This window comes from Fringilla coelebs (assembly GCF_963513975.1).
Source record: "Fringilla coelebs genome assembly, chromosome: 2".
NCBI classification, from domain to species: domain Eukaryota; kingdom Metazoa; phylum Chordata; class Aves; order Passeriformes; family Fringillidae; genus Fringilla; species Fringilla coelebs.
In genome coordinates, this window is record NC_140029.1 from 14986344 (window position 1) to 15014171 (window position 27828).

Consider the following 27828-nt stretch of genomic DNA (forward strand, 5'->3'; position numbering starts at 1 on the left):
ACTTACTGTGATAAGCTGATAAATAAGGGAAAGTACAGTTATTGTTATTTTTAGGTGGTCAGATACTGAAAGGATGGTGTATCTTGTTGGTACCCAGAGAGAATATATGAATCACATATGAAGAGAACAAGAATATATGACAGAATATGGCAATTGCCACTAATAAGGAATTATGTCACTCTACCTTATTTTTGTCACTCTACCTCATTTTTAAAAACAGGCTTAAGCACATCAACAATCAGACAATGAATTTATTTGCAGGATACATTTATCATACATAGAAAACAATACTTATTGTTTGGTTAATTAAATAGAGAAAAAAGCAAAACAAAACCACAATACATTATTCAGTGTTCCATATATTTGTTAGCTGACATTTTCAAAATGAAGCTTTCTTTTTTTCCTGTTTTTAAAAAAAACCCATGATCAGGAACAATGCATAGTGGGAACAAAGGGTCTAGAAATCTAACATTCCACAGCTGTGAGTCAGTGTGAAAAATAAGGCCATGTAGAGGGAAAAAAAATGCCACAGTGAATTACTAAACAATACATATTCCATTGACAGGCTTCAGATAAGATCAACTGAGTATATGAAATCTAAAAACAAAGTAATGTAAGGAAAAGATGAATTTAAAATATTAATGAACAACTTGGAAATAGATTTTCCAAATAGGCTTGGAAATAGCCTCCAAACTTTCAACCAGTATCAATGAAGATCAATTATACTATGATGCTGCAAAAACCATCCCAGGACGAACATCCAGAGGGGAGAAAATACCCAAGTCCATTTTACAAAATATGCTTCAACTACCCATGCTACTTATTCAGCACATATTTATTGAAGGAATGACAAAGTGTTAAGAAAAAAGTTTGACCACCAGTCACTGAATGATTCAGTGAAGGGCTGGAAAACATATCTTCCTGCTCTGAAATGTTAATTACAAGTTCTTTTCAGGTTTCATGACAATGTAAACGGAATGAAAGGAATTGCAGTGTCATATCCTGCTCTTTGTTCCTGTCCTTTCACACCAGGTCAGCAGTGTGAAAGTTTCATAAAGCTGCCATGAACTGAAGTCCTTCACTGCCCTTAAACGCTGCCATCTGCTCTTCACGTGATGGAGTGGATGAGCTCAAGGACCAGGAATCACAGAGCTGCTGTTTTGTGGCAGTCCCCAGTGCAATGTTCCCAAATGCTGCATTGTGCAGGGTGTGCATCCCAGGTAACTCATTCACATTAAATAACTAATCGATAGAACGTGTCACATGAAATTCAGGATCAACAGGGTATAAAATATTTGCCAATACGGGGTCTTACCTGTGTTAAGATTAAAGATTCCTTACTCACAAAATTACAGGAACAAAGCTGAGGCAAAACTGGTTGTGGAAATTGGTCTGAATGCAGGTGTACAGAAAGCATATTTTACAAATAACTACTTATATCTAGAGTTTAACTCACATATTTTTAAAACAATTAAATACAGACTAGGCTATATAAACCTTTATAAGCCTTCTTCATCTATAGTGATACCCAGATCTGTATGAAAGCTCTGAATTTGTAAGACATACATAATTTATTTAAAAAATATTCCTACAGGTCACCCTTTGAAATGTATGGGAAGCTATGGGAATGCTGGGATTGCTGATGTGCTAAAAAACATATCCTTGTTAAAAGAAAGCTGAAACACCCTGGCTGCCATGGAGGGTTCTGTCCTGAAAACTTTATTTCTTCACTATGCTGTACAGAGCTTTGTTCATCCCAGTTCTCCAGAACAGCACAAACAGCAGCAGTAAAGAGTGAAGGCTGACCTTTTTTAATTTCCCTGAAAAAGCTGCGTTTACTGTTCTTGTAGCTGAGGTTTCATAGAAATAAGAAATGTCTTAAACATCAGCTGAACAAAACTCATGCAGCTGCAGTTACATCATGTCCCCATCACTTGTCTTCTGTTAATAAAGAAGTTAAGAATTGCTTTTGGGAAGAAAACATAAATTTCTCTTTTCAAATCCAGAGAAAACCATAGAGAGAATTCACAGAGAGGAGGAAAAAGAAAAACAAAAGCTTACATTGCAGGATATGGAGGATTGCTGTAAGCTATCCCTAAAAAAGCACTAATCCATCCTATGGCTATGTATGTATCTGTTATACAAATGTATGTATACACAGATATCCACAAATGCAGAATTATCACATTAACTATTAACATGGTTGTCACAGAAACTATGAACATGGTTGTTTAATTCTAAATAAAAAGGATGAGTTAACAAATTTTCCACTGTGGCTCATAATCTGGGATCACTAATCTGCAAGTTTGTCTGTACTTTTTCTACTGAAGCCTCTTTCATTTAAATTGTACAGAAGCAAGCTGGTTTCAAATTCCTAAGTTAGCAAAGAGCATGTAACATCCCCCATGCTAAGGAGTTTGCCATTTTCATGTCATATCATGCATGATCAGAACATGCTATGTAAATATCTGCCAATATAAAAAACAACTTCATTTAAAAAATAGTAGAACAATGATTATAATTATGGAATTCTCCTGGAAATTTTCAAACAAAAGCTAAGTATAACATTTCTGAATATTAGACATTACTTTTTCCATCTGATACAGATTTAAAATGAATAGTATATACATAAATAATAGCAGCCATCCAATCTTTAAGAGTGCTGTGTTTTATAGTCCAGTCAATATGCCCTAAAATGATATTGATGGATTCCGTATTAAAGATTCTGAGGGGCTAATTAGAATAAGATGTAGAAGGATTTAATTTAAAGACTTCCTATTTTTACAAAAACAAAACACACATCAGAAATTCTGATGTAAAAATCCAACACACAAAAATCACTCTGTACTTTTGTGTTTTCTCTTGCTAAATAAAGACCAAAACCCAAGGAAAAATCATCCTAGGAAGTATATGTATGGCACATGCTTATCAGAATGTAATCCTTATGTCAGGATTATAGAGAATGAAATGGACCCACTGAACAACTTCTTCTTAAGAGAGTAGTCCAACCTGACTATTACCTTTGTCTACACTAATCTAAGATGTGCTGGGTCACCATTCATACTCAATTTACCTAAAGTCTTGATCTAAAGAACCTGTACACACCTAAATCAACCCTTACTCAGTCAAATTTTAGCAGGTGGAGAAATGGACTCATGAATTATTTTTAAGCACTTCTAGTACTCTTTCTTCTATACATGATATCTAGGGTCTTTGCAGTGTACCAGTGTGTCTGTTTTGCTAAAGCCATGACCAGTGTCTTCTCCACCCTCTTCTTCCTCCTCCACCCTCTTCTTCCTTATGAGGTCAGACACAGACTGAAGTTCTACTTAGCAGAACCGTGGCTTCCACTCACTGCATAAAGTACACTGGCTTTAGCTTCATTTGATAAAATTTCATGTTTTGGTAGCACACTAAATAACCAGGAACAGTCAGCCAGCCTCATTATAGCAAATGAAATTTGTGCACGCCAATTCAGAAGCTTTGGGTTTCCCCAAATTTGTTGCCTACATTTCCATGAGAGGCACTATGCTATAGGATTGTTCCAAGCCATTGTAGTCAACATGAATAAATAAATATCAAACTTGACATGTTTTGAAAGTAAATATCCTCTCTTACTAAACTCCATTAAAACTTTTAAATCCAAATTAATTTTTTGCACTGTAGATTGGATGAGAGAGAGGAAAGTGTTATAGAGCCACTGAAAGGAAGAGCTCAGATCAGTAAACAGCCACTGAGGTGAGAGGGCAGTCTGGAACAGAGTCTCAGAGCCAGGCCTTGTGCAAGGACCAGGCTGCTCCTGTCCTTCTGCCCACCGAGGGATGGCAGAGTGGCCCACCAGAACTGCTACTCTGAAACCTCTCTGTGTTTCCAGGAGTGATGACAAGTTAGACTTACAGGGTGTAGTTTGCTTTTCCTTTCTTGCACTTTGTTTTACTTTTAATGGTCCCCAAAGGGGCCAGCTCACACTGGACTGAAGGATTCAGCCTCTCCTACCAGGACCTGTCCCAATTTGCCTGGGTGGAAATGACTGAAAAGGAGAGGCACAGGCCAGCCACCCACAGAGGTGAACTTCAAGGGCCCACCCAGCCTGTGGCAGCACTGGAAGGGGATGTAAACTAGCCAACAGCAAATAAATAAACATGGTTTCTCATTACTGCTTACATCATTGTAAGAAAGGAGTGCATCTTAAGTGTGAAAGCTACTGTGCAAAAGTACATATCAGTGGGCAAATGTAAACATCATAGCGTTATGAATCTTTGCAGCAACACCAGGAACTGGGCTCAGCCCCACTTTGAAATTACCCAGGCTTCCACCTCAAGTGCCAAAAGAATCTATTTTACCTGGTCCTGGATGTTTTAGTACTCCCTGCAGGCCAGGATCTGTGAGCTTAGGTTCCACTTCAGTTCCTGGTGGAAAGGCCATTTCTGTAAAGGAACTCTGAGCTGCTACAGCTCCTATGGGGAACACTGTATGAGGCAGAAGTTGCAGGGTATTTTTCAAAAATTTTCTATTTCAAATATTTAGGCTCCCAAACCAGAGCATTTTTGTTTAAATATCAGCCTATATTGAGGGAAGGCTCTGACTGAACCTGGTTTAGATAAACTAGGCAATATATCACAGGAGGAAAAGACATGAAATATATAATCCTATTGGGTACAAAACATTACAAACCTAAAGAGCTTCAAAGCACATTAGACATACTTCAGTCAGTAAAACACTGACTGTCCTTCCACTGTTCATTTAAGAACAAGGATATGGTCTGTATTCATCTCAGAAAGCAAAGACAAATGTTTAAATAGTTTAAGTCACAATCATATTCTTCCTCTAAATAATTCATATCTAAGACAAGCTAAATATCTTTGTGAGCTACCTTTGAACAGAATGAATCCTAGCAAAGGAAAATTACCCTTTGAAATACAGAAAACCATCAGTGAGTTACTGTACATATTGCATGCATAGCATTAGAAGATAGACACCATAAAAACAATAGGTTTCACTTTCAACTGTGAACAGGTAGAATACAGTATTATTTTCTGAGTAAAACACCACAAACATTATGTATCACTTAGGAAAACTGTGCACAGCATACTTCAGCACTCAGAAACTAAATTTCAGTTATTTTGTACCTATTGCTGACAAATATTGCCTTTAAAAAAACTTCAGCTGTGTCTGATAACATACAACTGAAAGTGTAAGCAACACAAACATGTGGGCTTTGTTATCCTCCCACATGCATCATTTTTAGCAGACAATGGCACTTCTCATCTACATCCTGAGGACAACATTCCTCCAGTCATTTTGGCCAGGTGGAAAGGAAGCCAGTAACCCAAATGGCTGCTTTCTCCCCATTAACACATGGTAAGCATTTACCTAGCTTTTCCCCATTTTGAGACCAGACTTTAGGGCTTCTTAAAATCCAGTTTGGTAGAGTACCAGATTAAAATAAAACAAAACAACTCACTGAAGACTATGCTGACTGAGAAATTATCAGAGCCCACACAGACGATTATTTAAGTTATAAAATAAAACTGTTTTTTTCTCCCATTTTACAAATGTTTGAGGCAAAATAATTCCCTTATTTTGAGATCTGAATTAATGAAGTCTGATTTTTTCCTATGAAATCTTAAAATGCAATTTCTCCAGAATGAATACAGTGCTTAAAGAGTAAATAAAAAGGCCCCTACTTTTTCCTATTAGATTTCCCATGACCACAAGCATGGTGTTATAAAGTTTTAAATTAAAACAGCAACCACCAGTTGATTGTTCTTTCAGTGTCATATTAAGGGAATTATTTCAATCTCAGTACTGGACAAATTTTAAAATGAAATGTATTTATTACTTCTGTGTACTTTGAGAACTGATGGAAGAATATCCGATGTTCTATCGTGCTGTCACCATCCAAAGTCCCAGTGCAACATTGGCAGCCAAAAGTGCACTACCAGCAAGCAAAATCAAAAAGCCAACAAGCTCTCTGTTTTGTTTTTCTACAATTAGGGAGCTCAGTGTGGCTTCCAGAAAGGAATTTAATATCCACTGACCATCCAAAGCGAAGCAGGGTACAGCGTTGATAACTGCCAGAGCTCCTGATAGTGAGATGAGGTACCTGGTTGAATGTAGTTAAGGTTCATTGAAAGTATCTGAGAAAATGTTAAAAAAAAAAAGTAATAAAAAATAAAGATACATGTATTGTATTTCTAGTATGCAGAGAGAGACATACAAAGGTGATTTTTCTAGCTACCATTCTGTTTCACAGAAATTATTTGAGTAAAATTAGTTTTATGCCATAACATACCTACTCAGGCAACTGCCTTTACAGGTTTTTATTGGATACTTAAACCTGCACTCCTCACAACTTGAGTGAAAGCAGGAGACAGCAAAACCACCATCTTCTTTGCTTGCTTTGTGTGGTTTTGGAGGATGGTTGTAGCTCTGACACCATGCCTGAACTAAGAAGGTATTCTAGACCCAAGTATGAAATCATGATTAGGAATATTTTCCAAAACACACCCTAGTAAATGACTAGAATATCATCAGAAATCTGACCCATCTCTCCTACTTACCTGTTAGCCAGAAAAGCTGAGTGGATTTCTGTACATGTGTGTGCACGTGAGAATGAGGCACAGGCAGGTAAATTTCACTGCTGGTTTAAGGCTTGCTAACTGCAGTACCTACCTCCATCCCCAATGGCCTGGCAAGAAAACACAGTCAGAAAGCAGCTGGGGCAGTGTGAACCTTGATGTGTTCTCAGAAAGCAAGAGCTTATGTGGTACCTTTCCTCTGCTTCTATGGACTTGTTATTAAACTGAACTACACAGTTTAGTTATTCTATGGCCACGCATAAACGTTTCAGTTCCTAAGGATTCCTAGATTACCCACATTCAAGTCTACAAATCTGTAAGTATGTGTACATATATAATCTTGTTTATTAATAAGCAAGAGTTAATTGAATTATCCTGGTTTTGAACAGCTATTTCATTTTCTTTTGGAGAAAAAAAAATAAACAAAAAGAAAACTACCATATCCTGCTATTTAGTTCAGTATAATGACACAAAAATAATAAAACTCTGATCTTGCAAAATGAGCAAGAACAGTTCATTTTTCCTGACTTAAATTCAGGCTTATTTTGGCTTTCTTGTCACATCTGTTAGGGCTCACCCTCAAGAGTTAAAAAAAGCACTGACCAAAAATATGTTCTTAAGCACAAGAAAGTGAGAGATTTCATTTTTAGCTTGGCACATGGACACTAATCAATGCAGAGATGGGACAAAGATGTCAAATCTCTACAGAAATATTTTGGGCATCCTGTCTAAAATGACATCCAACTGAAGCTTTGTAGGTCACTAAATTCTGAACAGTTCCCTTCTTACCTTAAAAGAACAAACATACTTCAAAGGATACTTGCAAAATGTCTCTATCACCACAGGCAGATCGATACTTAGAAAGTTTTGTCGTGGTACAAAACTGCTGAGACTTACTGAAATGAAAATACACAAAGCATGAAAAGTCATTCCAGGGTTATAACATTATGAATTTTAGATTATAATTTTGCAGAAAAATCACATGTGAAATGACCCTCTTCCAGGACAAATAACCAATCTCAATAAGGGTTTGATTGTTTTTTTTTTTGTTTTTACAAGAGTGCAGCTATTATATTTTTCTTAAACGTGGCCACTATCACAGTAAAGTCACTACACAAAGCACAATTAGTATTTCAGTAAAACTAGATCTAAAATACAAAATACATATTTTCAGAGGTATCTTTAGTCATAAAGACCCCACTGTATGACTCCAGTATTTTTCAAAGAAAAGAGATTACAGTTACCAGACTTTTTCAACATATGCAGTCCACATGCATACTGTGGGTGCACACAGTGGGTGTATTTTTTGGCCAGAAAAATTTTTCTCCGGCAATACCTGCAGAAGATCCCCCTAACCTGAGGCTGAGCTCATGGTGTACAGGAGAGGGGGAGATGGGGAGCAGAATTCTGGAGTCCCTCTAAGAAAACAAAGGCTACGAGGGGATGCACAGCTGCATCACACAATACCAGTTAGCTGATGCCTCAGGTTTTAGCTTTTATATTTTTCAGATTCTGTACTGCTTTAGTGCGTAGTTCTGAGCTTTATATTAAGGGATAGTAAGCTCTCTTCACAGAGCAGGTGGACAAAATAATTCCTTCTCTAGCTGAGGACCAAGGACAAATGATCCAAATCTCAGGCCCAAGAGCAGAAACAACGGTGGAATGAAGAGAGAAAAACAAGAAGGATGTGACTTCATAACCTAAAGCTATAATTGAACAATTAACTCCAATATGCAAATGGATCAGAACTTATAAAAGTGAGAGACCTCGTGTCCAGTCATCCATTTTGTGACACTTTTAGGTTCATTTTGGGTGTAGCCCTGGCTGGGCTCTTGTACTGCCCAAGGTGCATCCATTGAGGCCCTTTAATAAATAAGTGTGGCAACAAGCAGAGAACTATTCAGTATCAAAACTGCCAGTGTGCTTTAAAGTCACGTGTTTGCTTAAAGCTTAAGACTGACCTTTGACTTAGGGGAACTGAGAGAAAATAAGTCTGTTGGATGACAGAGTGAAGACCACAGCAGACAGAAATCCTGGACACCACCGAGCTCAGAAAGTCAAGTCAATCACAGAATCATAGCATGATTGGTTAGGAAGGGACCTTAAACATCCTGTTCCAACCTCTCTAGCACAGGCAGGAACATCTACTAGACTAGGTTGCTCAAAACCCCGCCCAGCCTTGCTTCAAACACTACCACGGATGGGCCAGCCACCATTTCTATGGGCAACATGTTTCAGTGCTACACCATGTTTAGTGAAGAATTTCTTCATTGTATCTAATCTCTTTCTAGAAGAAAGCCTGTATGATAAGCCACTGATTATCAGAGATACAACTGGGAAGTTCTTTGAAACATTATATGTGTTTTTTGAGCAGTTTTTAGTATCAAAGCATTACAGTAAAAAAATAGTTGAATAACAAAAAAGCCCTAAAGATACAGTATTTCTTCCCTTATATCTATTTTACAAACAGAATTACTCAACTAAATGCAGTATTTTATTAAAATACTCTTTAAGTCTTATTTTAAAAATTACCAATTTTAAAAATTGGTTAACCAAGCAGACACTACAGCCTTCTGCAGCTTGATACAGGGGCTTGCCCCAGTGCAGGTGCAGGACCTTGAACTTGGTCTTACTGAACCTCATGAGGGCTCTTTTCAAGTTTGTTCAGGTCCCACTGGATGGCTTCCCATCCTTCAGGTGTGCCAATGGCACCACTTGGCTTGGCATTGTCTGCAGACCTGTAGAAGGTGTACTTGATCCTGCAGTGGGGAGGCTGTGTCCCAGCCCTTGGGTGGAGGGAGCTGCCCTATGGGATGGGCTCCCCTGCTTGGGAGGGCAGCTTCCCAGGAGCACCCTAAGTTCCATCCCTACACAGGCCCACCCTGGCTGCCTGCTCATTCCAGGGCCATGAGGTCACACAGCCCCACAGTGCTCCAGCAGCTCTCCATGAGCACCCTGAGTGCCATCCCCACACAGCCCTGCCCTGGCTGCACGAGACCATGAGGTCACAGAACTCCATGGCACTGCACTGGCCATAAGAACCAACTGCCTCCATCCCCAGCTGCAGCAGCAGCAGTGTGGTGGAAAGGGGACCATGGCCCTTGTCCAGCGTCTTTTCCTCTCCCTCCTCATTCTCTTGATGGTCCTGCATTCCGGGGCTGCCAATTATGCTCCACAGAAATCACAGGAAGCAGGTAAGCTGCCAGCACTGGTCCAGCCCTTCATGGGCTAGGGGAGGTCTTCTCTCCAGTGCTTTAGTGAGGGCTTCCTCTGTGTGAGCACTCTCCTATTAAGAGAATCCCAAGGGTTCATCTCTCCTCCAGGGGTGTTGCACAATGTGCTTGAAGAGTGTTGAACTGCCAGCTCAGAGGTCCCCAGGTCCTCCTCTGCAGCTGTGGCAATCCACTGACATCTGGCTCCCATGTTGCTACCTGACCCCCATCCAGTGCTTCTGTACACAAAAGCAGAAGATCCCAACACACAATGGAAACACTTCTCTGTGCTTGCTTCTAGCTGATTCTCTAGCAGATTCTCTGGCCGCTTGGGAGAAAGATGGTTTGGAGCCCTTGGGCGAGCTTGGAGCACGTAAGTTCTCAATGTCCCTTCCTTTGAAAGAATAATTATCACTAATGTGTCAATAGCTTACTAATGAGCAATTTTCTTTAAGATGTTGAGGCTGATGGCTCGCAGAAATCTCTAGCCACCAAGCACATGCATAATCCCACAGGTAAGTTAGCTGGAAAAAAGTACATTTACCTTTTCATCTTCTTTCCATGTCAAATGCAAGTTGTTCATCCCAAGGCCAATGCCAGCCTCTGGCATGGCCAGGTAGTTGCTGTCTTATGGTCAGCACAGGATGGCTGTGTGGCAGCAGGCGCTTTCCCCAGAGCCTACTCTTGAATGTCACATCAGCAACTAAGCTGCCAGCGTGTCAGGTTCAAGACATCTGGATCCCATTGCAGAGACAATGAAAAACAGGACTCTTGCACAAAGATAGCTTCCCCTGCAGCTCTATCCCAGAGCTTGCCCTGAGTACCTAGATGGCCAAAGCAGAAAAGTAGCCCCATGCAGGATCCCTCTCATGAGCTGAGGTCCACATTAGTGTTCTGACTTGTATATTGGGCAAGGAAGCTGGAGGGAACCTCCCCATCCTCCATGCCTGTGCAATGCTGAGGCTTTACCTGTATCTGCTTTTTGGCAGTTCTACCAAAGTCTGGAGAAAAAAGTGAGAATATGAAAGCTGGTCAATCTCCCCAGGCAGACGCAAGGCATTCAGGTACTGAGCAGTCCTGCTGGGGTCCCTTATGGGGAAACACATCCTGAAACCTGGGAGTGGCTGAAAGGGATGCACATGCTGGGGAAAAGGCAGACAGGGAGAGCAAGGCTCAAGTACCTCCTGTGAAGGCCTGACTCCATCCCCTTAGGGTGTGGGAGCTGGCCCAGAGAGGGAGAATTGCATATGGAACCTCCTGATTTTTTGAGTTTTTACCGAAGAAGTGACTGGCCAGGCAGCAGTGCTCCCCACTCCTGATCATTTGAGCTCTGTTCAGAGGGACAACCTGTCCCCAAATGGGGAAAGTATGCCTCCAGGACCAGCACTGGGGGAAAACAGAGAACATTCTGGTGATATCAAACATGCTGTAAGTTCACAAGTGGTAAACTGGCAGCACTAACACTTTGAATTGCTCTGCAGAAGTGTCTGGAGAAACAACCAAACAAGATTCTAATGCCCACGAGCACATTGAAAGTATTTTCTGTCGTGGAACAGGCTGTATGGTAGGCATAGTGATAGTCGTGGTTGCTGTGCCAGCCGGGATACTGATCTGTTCTCTTGCAATCTGCTGGTGGTGTGGGAGAAAACGGTGAGTCATCAATCCCCTCACAGCTCCTGCTTCCTTCAAAGGCAGCTCACAGCCACAAAGCACTTCTAGTCAGGATGCTGTGCAGCAGCAAGTTAAGGGTTGGTTGAAAAACTCTGCTGAGGCTTTTGCAGCTGTCAGCAGCTTTAACTGGCCTCTTATTTTCTGGGTCTTCTCTTGGGGAGCCCACTTGGACTGGAGCCAGTGTTTGCTCAAATTGAGCCTGCCTGGACAAGAGTAGCTTGCATGAGCGACAGGCAGAGGCAAAACAAAGCCAGGATGAGAAAGAGTGAGGGGTAATATTGTTCTAGAAAGCAAGAGATGCATTGGCACCTCCTGCTGACCAGTGAACCCCCCTGGAGGAGTCCCCCTGCTTGGCGGTGCCTCTGCCAAGGTGTGCCAGCACCTCCACTCACAGCAGTGAGCCCTGCCAGCTCTGGGCCCTGCCGTGGAGGAGAGTCCCCGTGTCTCACCTGCAGCTTAGCCACCTCCTCTCTCCACAGGCAGGTCTCTGGAGACCAGGAGGAACGTGCCCGCCTGATCACACACACAGACAGCCAGACCAGTTCACCTGAACCTGCCCTGCCACTGCAGTAGCCCTAAGAAACTCAGACATCTGATCCCTGAGCTGTCCCTGCTCCCCTGCCTCTCCTTGGCTGCCCTTAAGCAGCTGTGGGAACTGCCCAGGCCCAGCCACAACAGAAACAGCCCCTCCACCCCCAAACCTGCTGGCCCAGCCCTCTGGACAAAGCTGAAGGTAGGCCTGCCAGGGTAGGGGTTGGGCTGACAGAAGGACAACCAACAGCTTCAGGGATTGGCTTTTTGTCTCAATAAAAGGGACAGTCTTCACACAAGTATTTGTATAGTATCACAATATCCAGAGTTGGAAGGAACTCACAAGGATCATCAAGTCAACTCATGGCCCTGCACAGGACATCCTCAGGGGACACAGCATGTGCCTGAGAGCATTGTCCAAATGCTGCTTGAACTCTGTCAAGCTTGGTGTCGTGACTGATTCCCTGGAGAGCCTGTTCCACTGCCTGACTACACTCTGAAGAACCTTTTCCTGATATCTGACCTAAACCTCCCCTGGCACAGTTTCAGGCCGCTTCCTGGGGTCCTGTCAGTGGTCACCAGAGGGAAGAGATCAATGCCTGCCCCTCCCCTCATGAGGTTGTAGACCATCATGAAGTTTCCTCCAGGCTGAAGAAGCCAAGTGACCTCAGCTGCTCCTCAAATGGTTTCCTGTCTAGACCCTTCACCATCTTCGTAGCCCTCCTCTGGATGCACTCTAATGGCTTTATATCTTTCTTATATTGTGGTGCCCAAAACTGCCCCCAGCGCTTGAGGTGAGGCTGCCTCAGTGCAGAGCAGTGGGACAATCCCCTCCCTTGCCCAGCTGGCAGTGCTGTCCCTGATGCTCCCAGGACACAGGTGGACCTCCTGGCTGCCAGGGCACTGCTGGCTCATGTTCAGCTTGCCACTCACCAAGACACTCAGATGTCTTCCTGTGGGGCTGCTCTCCAGCCTCGCATTATCCAGTTTGTCTGTATGCACAGGTCAAGTGATATCCAAAGCAAACAACTTGTCAAGTTGAAGGCTGGTATCAGAACATCTGATCAAAACTCCTGTTCATGAGCCAAAATAGCAAAATGGCTGAGACAGCCAGTGTATTCAAAGGTTTCAAAAGACACACACCACAAAACACTCTAGTTTCAAAGCTTGCCTCTTGACAAACACCGAATGGCCACTACCATCCTGAACCTGAAATTATGCCTACATTGAGAATGGATGATTGCTCTTCTTCCCTCTTTGTTACAATAAACTGTTGTCACTGACAGCCACTAGACATGGATCTAAACTCCAAACCTTGCTGCTGAAGCAAGCTCCAAGCACAGAGAAACTCTTCAGGAAGTTGCTGGACTGAGCTCTAGAGACTGTAATATTAAGCAATGAATTTTGTGGCTGTAATGGATCAAACCTAATGGTAGTAGGAAAAACTGTCCTCTGAAGAGTAACACCAGAATTACAGAAATTATGCTCTACTGGCTTGTCCTCAAAGACACTGCTGGGAAGAGGTGAACAGCAATGAGCCCGGGTGAGAGAAAACAGTCATTGTTTTCCCATTCTAATTAAACAATTCTTTGACCTGGAAATAACATTTCTTTTGTTGGCTCATGCTACATGGTGTTGGCAAATATTGAGAAGGATTCACAACAGACACAATTTTAATTGGAAGTGACTTGGAGACTAGGTTGACCAAAGAACTTTTCAAAACTTCTTCATGGGGGAAAATGCATGTATGCCATGGAGGAGACAGACAGCATGGCATGAGATATTTCTGTGTGGTCTCCAGAAGAACTATATGTGTAATCCTTTAAACCTGGGTTAAAAGCAATGAAGGACCATCCTCAGTTATAAGGGTAAACAAGCATGGAAATACTGAAAGAATGGGCTGTACCAAAAAGACCTTTACCAAGGATTGTTGCTGCTCATAAACATGCCCAAAGCCAGGAAGTGCCTTTTTTATTTTAAAAGACTTGGATACAACAGAAGTAGGAGACTGGTCAAGCTTGAGGAAATGATCTCTACTAAGTTCCTTCTTTTTGTGAAGAAAATCTTACAGTTTTGGTCTGTGATGGGTAAGAGTAACATTCAGGGATATGATGTTTCCTCAAGTAGTGTGAATTCCTAATATAAATCTTAGTCACCAGATTCTTCCCAACCAACAAGGGCCAGAGAAGGAAGCAAAAATGTTGCAGTATAAAAAATTACACGAGGGAATAAAACCTCGCATATACAATAAAGAAGAAACGCTGCAAATTTGCATAGCAGTACTGACAGGACCCTCCATTTCAACCTTACATATCAACTGTCCAACAGAGGAGGGGACTTTAGAATATAACTGGCCTGCAATAGGAAGAGTTCAAAAGACTTAATACCATGTTATTGAACCAACAGTGTGAATTTATACTGGGTAACATTAGATGCTTTCTACATAAAGAATGGTGATTAAAAGCATTAATGTGTCTGTCCCAAACAACATGCACTCCTAATAATCCTTCTGTTTTAGTTTTGGCCAAATCTCCATCCCTGTAAGTTCATTTAGGATTATAATTCTTTTAAATTTTGCTATTTTTAAATACTGGAAACAAGTGCTATATATAGCCTCCATATGAACAAACAGGATATTTTAATTTGAGGCAACAGAAAGATTTAACAGAAATAAACTGTAAAGACTATTTCTTCTAAGTAACTAATATAGATATACTTAAAAAAAAAATAGGTCACCTGGAAGTTCCCTTCAAATGAAAATATGAAATAATTACTGCTTTTCCATAAATCAGGACTACCATGACAACAATACAAGCCTAAGCAGAAAATAATGCATGCATAATTTTAGAGTGTTATTCAAACAGAGATATTTCTAGAGAAAGTATAGTCATAGTACACACTAGTACTACAACTCCCATATTATGTTGTGTGTTAAATATAGCAGCACTCTAAAAAGTAATGTTTTCTGCAGGCAGAAAGATCACACTAAAGAATAAGACATTTCATTAAAACATACTCCTATTTCAAAGCTCACACAGTAGAGGAAGAAATTATTTTCTTTTTTTAACTGTAAAAAACAGTTACCACATTTTGATCAGTCACATTTGGGAAAAAAGAAAAAAAAAAAACCCAAGAAAAAAATCCCCAACAAACCACACCAAACCTGTTGGCCCCATCCAGTCCTGTACAGTGCAATGCTAAGCCTGAAATATTTAGAAGTGGTTTCACTGGAATGAAACTCTACAATGGCACAGCAGACTGCCTGCTACCCAAGCCAGCATCCTATCATTTTGGTCTAGTGTTTTTCCAAAGGGAACGCAAGAGAATAGATTACATTTGCAGCAAAGATGGTAATTATGGTAATAAAATTAATCTTCTAGCTTCCAAATTAATACATTCAGCGCACAATTCCAAGGGTAAATCACTCTGAAATTCTATTCCTACATGTGTATGCAAACAGTATTCTCACAAAGTAACTTCTTAAAGAAGAACTACCCTTTAAAATGCAATAACATTCTTTTCTGACTTCTGAAAGACTGGCAGGTTCAATTCTTCTGCAGAATTACTACAGTGGTAAACACCAATGAAAACTCCATTGCTCCAACGTATTGAAAAGGGAACAACATCAATTATTCTTCAATACCAATAGTTTGTATTGTTAAAGACCAAGAAAAGGAATTCTGAATAATTATAAAACTCCAGTCTAAAAATATGTTGCTGCATTTGAAATAAATATCATCAGATACAGTAGTGTGTGTTGGTAACACACAAGTGAAAAATGTTTTCCTCTTAAATGGCATAAGGCCAGAAGTAACAAACGAAGAGATCATATTTTGGGCTTATATTAGAGTATATTATAAAAAAAGTTGAAATAAATAACTCCTCACAGAGTATCAAATTACCAGTATGGAAAAATAAAGACTGATAGATTAATTAAAAATATGGTATCCAAAAATGTTATTTAATGTACACCACCAGATTTCATAACTGTTTCTAAAACTCTTTTGCACCTAATTCCAGTGCTTATTCAGAAAAGTGCAATGCCTTCCTAAGGAGATACTTCCAAGGTAGTACTTCTATCTAAACTCACTTCAAGTATTTCAGATGTCTGTGAGGAACAGATACTTTCCTCACAGGAAGGGATGGTAATTTAACACTTCGAATTTCTTAAAGCCCATCTGCAGCTAATTTTCACCATGCCACTCAAGCTATCAACTCCGATGTTGATGAATTTGTTCATTCTTTCCATACTCACTTCAGAAGCAGAATTACTTTTTATTTATATAAGATGCCCAAAGGAGAGTCACAATAAACTTCAAAGAAAGGAACTAAAATTTTATATGTTACTTAATTTAGGGCAGTTAAATGAAAAAATAAATCAGGAAAAAACTAATCTTGTGATAACACTTGTGGCTCAGTAGTCACAGGAATCTGTCACAGATACCTGGATATTAAGTGTAATTTAAGCAGTCATGCTAATATTCCAGGCAAGGTGTTGGAGCAAGGTGCCCTAGAGATTTTACAATAGCATTTTGAGACATTTATGTGCTAGAAAAATGCATGCACCTGGTTCCTATGACTAACCTGAATAAGATCTGTTCCAGAAATAGCCCTTTCATAGTTTTCTGAAAAAACAACCATCTCATATCACATATGGTTTCTATTACCTTCATAACTCATTGCACTGTGAACATTTTATTTTAGGTCTGAGTAGTCCATGTCTCTCCACTGGCTGTAATAAGAAATGGATTCTGCTTTAAACAAATTAACTGAGAAGCACTCTAAGACCTTGTTTAAGGAGGCAGGCGAAGGAAACCATATTAGAGATTGCTTTTGCTAAACTGTCAATAAACGATACCAACCTGTGTACTGAAGATGCAGGGGGTGTCCTACATAGAGCATGTCAATATGGGGTGGATGCTTTACCCTGATTAGCCTTGTTTGGTTCTCCAAAGAAGGAGTCACACAAAAGCTTGGGATGAAGTCCTTTTGGCAGTCCATGTTGGTTCGACAAACTTTGCTGGCTTCAATAACTTTTCGTGCTGGCAGACAGGCATACTGCAAAGGGCATTCAAAATCATTATGAAAGGTAAAGGTAAGCTATTTTTCAGCACATCAAAATAAAAGGAGCAAAAGATTCCTTTTTAAGCAAATAAATGCCTCGCTGATATAAGCCCATGAAGAGCTAAAATCTGATTTTTTCCCTAGTTTTTTATTGTGAAATCCTGAAGAATCTCTACCCGATTCATATTCAACCTGCCATTCCATATCTTGTAGTGTGGAAGAGAAGGTATGAACATATACCAAAATAAAACCAAACTATTTCTAGCAAAGTACACATAGGCACAACAAAAAATCATGGCATCTAAACATAGGTCAGCAATTTCTAATGGACAGAGTCTATATCAACATCCTAGTGACTTACCTGTTCAAGATGAAGGTTTAGCAAATAAATGAACAAACCTACCTGGTGTGTGGTAGCTAAGAAACCATTCTCAACTAAGATGAACACAGGACTCAATGCACTGCTGTGCCCCAACCCCTGCCTATAACACTCTTCCACTCTAAGTCTGACAGACCAGATCTTTCTTGCTCCCCATGGGCCAAAGACAGTACAGCAGAAGGGAACAGGAAATTAGTTTTCTCCTTCCTGTCTCTTGGAAAATCTCAGTGACACTTTTCCTTTTGTTCTAAAAATATAAGCAAGGAATCATAATCTACTATTTGCCTTAGGAGGAAAAGCAAAAGTTATTTCTACCTTCTCAGCCTGATACTGCACTCCCCATAATGCATGAGTAGCAGACCCTCACCATTAACCTTGATAAAAATTCCTTCTACTCTAATGGAGGAGAAGATACACTTTCAAAAACTGCGGCATAGCACTGCAAAGACCATTAAAAAAATGTTCAAAAATCACAGCCAGTCTAAAGACACTTGAAAGTCACAATGTCTCAAGTTTCCTGATGTTTTATTTCTTCCCTGTTCATTAGTAGCAACTACAAGCTTAAGAATGCCCAGGCTCAATGGGATAGTGATTTATCAAATCTTGCTGCCACTGCCATATTTCAAATGAACCACTGGAATGTGTTCAGCTCTTAGTGGTTAAATACCCTGGAGTGGGAAGTTTACCACTGTAGAAACTGCAAACATAGCAGATTTCAAAAAAAATTATTTCAATTTCTTCAGATATTTATCACTAGAGTCAGAATAATAACAAACTGTTATGTGTAGAAAAGTTTACACAGCTGATTCATGTGTTCTTCTGCTTGTATAGAACCAACAGAAATATTCCATCACAGTCAGTATGGAACACATATTTTAAAAAACATTGATGTATTTTCATAGAATCATAGAATGGCTTGGGTTGGAAGGGACCTTAAAGATATCCCATTCCAACCCCAGTCACAGGCAGGGACCTTCCCCTGGACCAGGTTACTCAGAGCTCCATCCAGCCTGGCCTTGAGCATTTCCAGGGATGGGGCATCCACAGCTCCTCTGGGCAGCCTGTGCCAGGGGCTCAGCACCCTCACAGCAAAGAATTTCTTCCTAATGTCTAATCTAAACCTACTCTCTTTCAGTTTAAAGCCATTCCCTCTTGTCTATCACTATATGCCCCTGTGAAAAGTCTCTCCCCAGCGTTCTTGTAACCCCTGTAGGCACTGGCATGCTGCTAAATCCTTTTCTGAGGGAGTAAGGCAAAATCCTACTGAGAAACTTTGTTTCTACATGACAAGAAAATCAACATAGTGAAAAAAGATTTAAGTATGGCTCCTTATTTTGAGAAGCTGGGCAATCTCTAGGACCTTCTCCTGCATGTTTTTAAATTTAGGGGGCAGCACTGCTGGCTTAAGACAAAATAACTGAACAGACAAACCAGGGCTTTGCTTTCCCTGTAGTGCTGAATACTTTAGAAGACTGAAACACCAAAAGAAGCAATTTTGACTTATTCTCAAAAGTTGTTTTTTGTCACTAGTATTGTGCATCCAGAATACTGACAATGACTGAGGCGCCCTTCTGCCTAAAGGAATGATGTGTCTAAGATTTTTTATGATTCTTCCAGAGACCCCCTGTTTAATTATGGGAAAAATTGTAACTAGCATTTTGTGGATTTTAAACTGTAATTGGGAAAATAGTATACATGTACACCTTTATTACAAGCTGTAGATATTCTTGAACACTTGAGTATGCTGTATATGTGTGAGCAAATATTACTAATTTAATCTAAAAAACAATTAGATTTACCAAAGAGAATTAGCAATTTAAGTAACTTACCAGATGGCTGTCCAACTTATTGCTGTATGAAAAGCAAATGTCTGTGAGGCTGTTGTTACTACAACATTCAACTGTGCCATCAAGTCTTCTGTAAACTAAAGAACATAGGCATAGAGCAAAATAATCCATATTTTTGCTGAAAAAATTAGTCTCTGAATGAAGTAAAACTATTATTAATTATCCTGCAGCCTTCAAAAATTACATTAATTCCCAGTCTAGCTGAGGCTCAGTCACAACTACAATTAAAGCTTCACCACCAACATGTGAATGTCCCATGATTTCAGTCACATGACATACTGACTTTTTCACGTTTATAAATCTCCTTGAGATACTGGGGATCTACCACTGCACTATTTTGAGTATTACAATTTGCAAAACATTTTTATATCCATTGCCCCTATCTTGCACCAATATTTGGCATAGAAATTTGTTAGCTACTACTGTACTGATTTTACTGGCTGGCTATGGAAATGGCCAAGACTCAAAACATACTTTTTACGTCATGAAACTTTCCAAGCCTTGAAGGCTGAAACAGTGAACAAATGAGGTTTTAAACCTTGATTTAACTAGTCTGGTAAAGAACCTTTGTACATATGCTCTTCAAATGAATTAAGCCTAACTTGCTGTCCAGCTTAAACACACACAGATGCAGAAGAATGGTCACGGTAAGGATCTGTATCACAGCAACTGCAGTCCCTTCCTAGGCAGATCAAGCCTGTGATACAGGCTGCTGATTTATCACTGCATAACCTGCAATCCACTGACATGGAGCTTTATGCCTGGGGCTTACAGGTGCAAGCACTGTACCGTACAAACCTTTTTTCAAGTACCCTGAGGCTAAGAAACTACATATATTTTTGAATAGCAAATGACCATGAAATTAGTGTTCTTATAAACTCCATTGAAACCACTTTTTTTTTAATTTCAAAAAGTTCCTTAGGGCATTATGTTCTCTCTAGCTTCAATACTCAGGTAGCTCACTCTCCATTTGTTTTATAGTCAACTATACTCAGGTAGTTCATTCTCCATTTGTTTTATAGTCAACTAGATTGAGTCCATTTGCTTTATACATTTTTATCAATATTCTGTATTTATGTCAAGTTGTGAACTGTCAAGATTTTGATAAATGACAGCTGCTCAAGACCAAACAGAGTTCATTTAATTTCAGAGGAATATTTCTCACTGCTGGAGGCTTATGACTCCGAAATGCAGACAGACTGGTCTGATTAGAAGGCAGCAATGGGGACAATGGGCTGCTAACACAATACAGCAACGAGGCTTGGAAGCAATATTGAATCTCCAGCACTAAGCCTCTAGTATTCCAATCTAAATAGGACTAGTTCATCTGCAAAATATGCAGTTTTATTACCCATGACTCCAAAATTGCACTTCAGAGAACAGCAGAATCTGAGGATATATATACCTACATCTGAGAATTGGTTCCTGCCATCCCTGCCCAGCTGAAAGCATGGGCCAAAGTTGCACTCCTCTTCAGAGGCATAATCCAAACTGTCAGACCTCGAAGAGCAGGTTCTTACCCATACTCCACTAGTTTTCAGTTTAAATATTTATCTCAGTACCACCTATAACATCACTTTCTTTACATAATAAAAAAAAGAAAAAACCCAACTTTTTCAGCCTCATGAAAGTTCTATAGTGCATCAAAACCACGGACAGTCGAGTTGCCTGACCTCCTGTTTATTTCCAGGATGATGGAAAAATGCAGTGACAATTTTAAAGGTCTAAGTAGCATCCTATAAGCTTTGCTCAGCAGCAGCCCCTTACCTCTGGAATTCAGTTTCCATGAATGCTTGCATGAAAGAAACTTTAGAGAGCTTCAGGGCATGTCACAAGACGCTCAGCCAATTTAACTTGACTGTTCTTTTTCGTTCTACTCAATTTTTGTTTATTGTTCTAGTTTAGTTCAGGTTTTTGGTTGGTTTATTTTTTGGTTTCTTGGGGATAAACCCTTACAGCAACAAGCACTCTAATGCAAAAAAGGAAACAGAAGGAAGTAGACTGACTTCCAGAAGCAGTATGTGCAATCCAGACAAAACTGAGTTTATGGGCAATGACATAAACCCTATAGGGAGACATATCTGAAGAAGTGACCATAATAAAGCACATCATTGGGTTAAATCATATAATTTGCAATGTCATGCTGATCAAAGCTGTGAGGTAATGTGAAATTTACATCTGCAAAAGATCACGGAGTTGATCCGTTTTACAGAACTTAAAATAGAGGAGATAATTATACTACTGCTAAGAACCAAGTTCTGCAATATCCTGAAGAAGCAAATTTTATTATTCAGATCATACAGGATATTTGTACAAGATGACTGAAAGACAAGAGAAATTCCCATATCTAGCCCTCTCTCACTTTCAGATTTCACAAAACAGCATGGCACATTGGTAATTGCTTAAGACAGGACAGCAGATTTGACTTACAAGAAATCTGACCCCAACAACAAATTCTAAATCCAAAATAGTCTTTAAGACATGATTAAATTAAAATATAAATTAATTAACATACAAAATAACGAGGAGAGCACCTTAAGTCATACCTCTAGCTGGAAAGCTTAATTGCTGTAGGGTGGCTGCACTTACACAGTAGCCGACCTGTGACTTCTCTGAAATATCTCCCAGACAGGAATTCCAGTCTTCCACATTATAAACTGGGCAGTCTTGTAGGTTAGTGACAAGGTCTCCCACAAAAAGACCTCTTGGTCCATTGGCAGGAGAATCCTGAGAAGGACAGTGAAGTCAGTCATATTATTATAGGAGGTTAAACAAGGATTGGTTTACAGTTCACTGAATACTATGAGATCTTTAGGTTAAGACACTAAAAAATGGGGAGGAAGGGGAGGGATAGGGAAGTCTTCAGGTGTCCTGGACACATCTTCAAATTTGAGTAATTATTTTCATATAGGTCAAAATGGTAAGAAAACTCAAAACACATTAAGTTCAAGTAACTTAACACCCAAACTTTTCAAGAAAGCCGGTGTACCTATATTTTCAAAGGAAATAAAGCATTATAAATGTCACTCTCTCCTGAGTTTTATCAATTGACTTTTAGGTCCAAGAAAGATTGGATCCTTTCAGCTCTGCTGTTCAACTGTGCTCTATTTGATTAAGTCAGAAAAAAATCATTCCTTTCCAGAATCCCAGAAGTCTATCTCTACTTCGCTTCCAGCTGACCAAACAAGGAAATCAGCTCAAAATAATCTTTAACATTGAAAAAAGATAGCAGTAACTGGAGTGATAATACAATTTCCAGTAGATTTGCTTTGTGCCAATACTGAAAAACAGTTAAAACCAGAAATAAACCTGCAAACTCATCTCCACTGTCTGAACAGTTTTATAGTATGCTAATTAGTCTATTATTATTCACACCATGTTCCTTTATTTACTACTACTAAGATACATGAGACTGAAAGGAAAACTTTAAGCAACAAGTTCAGTATATTAGATTCTGCAAAGAGCTGCACTGACCAAATCTGATTGTGATCATAAGAGATACAGGTACATTTCAGATCAGAAAGCATATAATATGGAAACACCAAATATCCTTCTTACCTCTGCAACCTCAGTGACAAGTGCCCCAACACCCGTGTAATAGAAAGGGAAAAGAATGGCTGGCAGCAGAAACAACACCATGAAACTGGCAACACCAAGAACAAAATTATGCCACACTCCTAAAAAGAAGGCAAAAAAAGTTTCTAAATAAACACTAATAACAAAAAGCTGGTTTTTAAATGATCCTACAGCTGCCTTCTAATTAACTTTCCTGAATTATTACTGCAAGAATAAATGAAGTTAATTTATGAGCATAGGCAAAAAAGAAGAGTACATAGATTACAAACTTTAGCTTCTATAATGCGCCTTTGTAAGGGACTTTTGGAGAAAACTCTAAGCCCCTGAGAATTATACTATCAAAAAAGACAGGAGAGCAGTAAGTCCATTTCTAAGGTGTCATTCTACCAGATTAAGATCTCATGTACCACTACTTTTCGAAGTATGACAGGGGAGCGTACCCAGAAGAGAAACTGGGCTTCTGAATCAATTATTAAAATAAAGTTTCTATCTACAGACTTTTCTTCAATCATAACTATTAAAAAAAATCAGTGGAATGAAATACATTATGTGTTACCTTCTGTCACAATAAACTGTTGAAATTAAGAATTTCAATAAATAGGCTTATTTTTGAAAAAATACTGTTTGTCCTAGAGAGCAAGATGTCTGAAATTTACTTGCAGTTCAGTATTTATGATGGTAACCTACATTATTTCAATTAAAATTATTACATGTATATGTGCCAAACAAATTTAGATAATTATTTGAAAAAAAAGCCTTCTTCTACAAGAAAATATGCACCTAAAAGCCCATCAAGAAACCAAATAGTACAATCAGCACTTCCTGACACATTGTTTTGGAGAACATATTTGCAATTCCCATCTTTATAGTATGTGCTTCTCCGTAAGAAGCAATGAGCCACTATTATAAGACACAGCTGGTGTTCATCATCAAAGCTTTGTGGCTTTCCACATCCAGCTCTACAGAAATTTTCTCATTAGTTTGTGTTCTTGGACAAGCAGTTTTGTATGACCAATGCAGGAAAACTTTTCAGTGTTGAAGAATCTTTATTTCCTTCTTACAGTGCTTCATCCTGTTGTGAAGAGTTTGATTCAATTCTGTACTTACAGTGCAGTTACAGCACAGGAATTCAATTAAATATATTTATAAATGTATTTAAATATATTTATAAATGTATTAAACCTATCTTTCCTGCAGTGTATATAACACAGAAATCATAGCATATGGCAGATTTATCTCCCCTGTCTATCTCCCCATCTCACCTCACCTTCTTTTACACTTCTATTGCTGCAGAAATGAGAGACATTTTTGGAGTCCTTGAAGTAAGTTGCCATTTCCACTGGTACATGCTTCTTAAATTAATTTTTTTCCTATAATTTTAATTGTATGTCATGGGAAGGCACCCAGATAGAGGAAATGCCTTTGTAATCAGTTCTCCTTATCTCACATACACATTTATTTGCAATAAATCCAGAAGTAGTGAGCAAATATTTTAACTTTATTGTTTTAACCTTTTTATCTTAAAAATATTTTTTCGGCTTAACAGCTTAACAAAAGACAAAAAATATAAAATGAAAACAAAATTCTTTTGAACAGTGTGGCTGCTACACAGAGTAAACTGAAAAAAATCACAACCCTTAAAATAATAAGAAAGAGGTGATGGAACTGCTAGAGAGTGACAAGGAATACTTTCAAACAGTTAGGAAAAAGGGGCCTTGCTACCAAAATTGACACAGTTTGCTGTGTGGAATACAGCAAGAAGTCTAAAATAGAAAGGTTTAGAAACTCATCCCAGGTGATCCACAAAAAAATAAACATGCTCCAAATCAGAATACCCATAGAGGCACATTGCTCAGTCTACCTTCAACTTTGTTTTGCTAAAACAACCTCATCCTTGGACACCTAATTCCTTACATTTGAGAAGAGACACTTTGCACAACCCTAAAACACCTTAAAATAATTGATAAACTATGATTTAATTTAAAAAAGAAAATAAAAAACATTTACCTCCTGTTAAAGACAAGATGATTTGCATTAAAAATTATCTCAAAAAGTAGTACAAATATTTGAACTAATTACATGAAGGTGCTGCACAGAATCCCTTTTCATCTATCTAGTAGGCATGGAATTATGCTATAAATATCACAAGTCTTACAAGAACACTCATTTCCTATTCTCGAACATATGATGCCATCTGCTGTACAAAAAATATATTTTTTAATCGCCAGACTATAGCTGGACTTCGAAAAGAATATTTGGTATTGGCCTCTAGTCTAGCTCTGTTACTTAGGTGCTTTACAAAAATATGAGTATGTCTCCCTAAATTCAAATGTCTGAACACCAGGAATAGGTTCATTCAACTGTTCTGACAAATAAAAGAAATTGGTTGTTTACTGAATATTGCATTTTATCATTATCAAACATCCTAGTTCTGAAGCATATCTATCATAAACTGTGAAAAAATGCATTTCTTTGTTATACCTAACTGAAAACAAGCCATTCATGCTGACCAGCCTTGCAATATGTTTGCTCCTGCCGTGTATTCCCCTATCTCAGGTTTCCTGAGAAACATGAGAAATTATTACAGGTGCTTGCTTGTCCTCAAAACATGCTACCAATTACTTTCTATTACAGCTTAGAATTCTATTTTTCTAGATAATATCTCAGGAATCTATGTAAGCAAAGCATTTTGGAATTCAGTATGCTTTTTCTTTCAGTTCTGTTCCCAGTAGATGGAAATAGAAACAGATTAATTTGAGTAACAGGGCTTCCGAGAAGTTAGCCGATTGTATGTGAATGATTTTTGTTGATTCAGGTATTTGGAATACAGATGTATTTACTTACTTTCCTTATATTTGTAATTATTTAGTTGATTTATGAAAGCTTGAAAACATGCACACTAAAGGCTTCTATAATGTCCACCCTCTATATGATGTTTAGATAAAACATTCAAGAAACAACATTAATAACTAAACATTACAACAGGCTGGCTGGTAGCCTGCAACAGAAAAATCACCAGTATCAAGAACTGAACTAAGATGATAACTTTTCTATCTCTATTTCAGTTCTTTGGGAGCCACCCTGTCTCCAGAAATAATCATCCAAGTGGTTCAGGCAGAACGACACAGTCTCGGTTTGACTTTTCACAGCAACGTGGCTCTACTTCCCAGTAGCCAGAGACTTGAGAAAACATCAATTCAAAAACATCTGGAGGTTATCTGGAGCCATAAACTACAACCCTCTTTGGGTGTTTGTGTTTTAACCTTTATTTCCTCCTGATGGCAACATCAAAACACAGTGACCTGTACAATAACACAACTCACAGGTCAGTGAAAATCACTCACAATACTATTGAAAAATAGATTGCTTTTGCAGAAAACAGTAGTGAATTGTTCAAGGATGTTGACCTGTGTTGACAGGAAGTCGTTTTTCTCATAGCACCATTCTGGCTCAGTATTTCCCAGCTTGTGTGCTCCAAGGTTTTGCTACTTAGGCCATACAAGGTACAGAAACATCCCAAAAAATAAACAAACAAAAAACACAGAGGAACTTCTGCACCTAGTGCAAGAGCTCTTTCTAATGAGAGGAACATCAGAAACCACAGTTTTTTCCCAACCACACAACTAGAGTTTCTTATGCACAACTATTCTGAATTGGATCTAGAACAGAATAAAGTTTCTCAAGGCAGGAAATTTGCGCTCATTTAAAATCCTAGGAACTGACATCTCTAGCCCAGAAAGCAGCTCGATAAGGATAGTAATGATCAAATGATTCTCTGAGATCCCACCACAGGTTCAGAACAGAAGGATCACCATTAGGTAAAGAGAAGCTTTGGTACTTATTCATTCTAAACCTTAAATACTCAATCAAAGATTCACAATGATGCCTTGGAATGGTGCTAAGCAAAGATTTAATAAGAAAACACAAACTATTACCTGCACAAAATATCCTTAACTGCTGAACAGGTGATATTAACTGCAAGTGAGTTGTGAAGAGGTCAACAAATGCTCCAGGATAGACAATGAAGATAAAAATTCCAAATCCATTAAAACGTACTTGTTCTCTTAAAAAGAAGAAAAGAAAAGTGAAGTGGTGTAACTGCAAACAAAAAAAAATAAAAACACAGTTTTTGACAACAAGAATGACTAAATTTTAATTATAAAACTAATGTATTTTTTATACTATCAGTAATTGAAAGATAAATAAACTAAAGGATGCTTTCTGCAGTAGTTGCCACTTCTAAGCACTATACATTTTTAAGTTTGGTAAAAACATAAAGGGCAAATTCAACTTCTTTTCTGTCTCCTGGTAACAGTAACACATAAAATACTTTTTAAAAACCTACTTAACTTCCATGTTAACATATATTTCAACATTTGGGGTAATTGCTCTTTTAAGTAAAAAAAATTTCAGCCCATAGGAAGCAGTTTCAAACTCCTCTATGTAAAAATATTTGCAAGAATCAATTTCCACCTAAAGAAATACTTCCACAGTTCTGGAATTTTAAATTCTGTTTCTCCCAAATGGACCTTAGAGTATGTTGTAAACTAACAAAAATGAGTGAAATGTCATCTGAAAAAATGAAAACAAGTCAAGAGGTTAAAAGGACAAATGGTAATGCCCTTCCAAACCTTAACACTCCATGATTCTATTGAAATATATTAGTAGCTGACACTATTATACAGATAATATTTTTTCCCAAGGGTTTTGCAATTACTTTTAAACGGAATTTTTTGGAACAAACACATTAAGGTTTTTTGAAGCTAGAAATTGTACAAGGGGCTTAAGAGAGGCATGGCAAAATCAAGTTCCAAGACAAACCAGGGACAGATCAGCTAATCCCATATCTTTACGTAAACAATATACTGGGTCTAACCTTTTCCTTATTTACATTTATCTATTTAATGTGTGTATACCCCAAAAGAAGACAAAGAATTATACACAATTATTCAGAATTAAGCCTCATA

At 38.7% G+C, this 27828-nt stretch overlaps 1 protein-coding gene across 2 annotated transcripts in view; it reads right to left on the minus strand.

Annotated features, from left to right (window-relative positions):
- Positions 1-324: 324 nt before the first annotated feature.
- Positions 325-27828, minus strand: part of MBTPS2 (membrane bound transcription factor peptidase, site 2) — a 40496-nt gene continuing 12992 nt past the window's right edge. Inside the window, exons 5-11 of one of the 2 annotated variants that reach the window (XM_084227233.1) lie at positions 26797-26924; positions 22844-22962; positions 21832-22012; positions 19268-19362; positions 16858-17053; positions 7402-7477; positions 325-6106 (exon numbers count right to left, since the gene is read on the minus strand). In XM_084227233.1, coding sequence (XP_084083359.1) covers positions 5884-6106; positions 7402-7477; positions 16858-17053; positions 19268-19362; positions 21832-22012; positions 22844-22962; positions 26797-26924 — 1018 coding nt within the window. In that variant the 3' untranslated portion in view covers positions 325-5883. Of the gene's footprint in view, positions 6107-7401; positions 7478-12992; positions 13069-16857; positions 17054-19267; positions 19363-21831; positions 22013-22843; positions 22963-26796; positions 26925-27828 lie in introns of those variants that run through there. The other variant, XM_084227234.1, reaches the window with a different exon arrangement.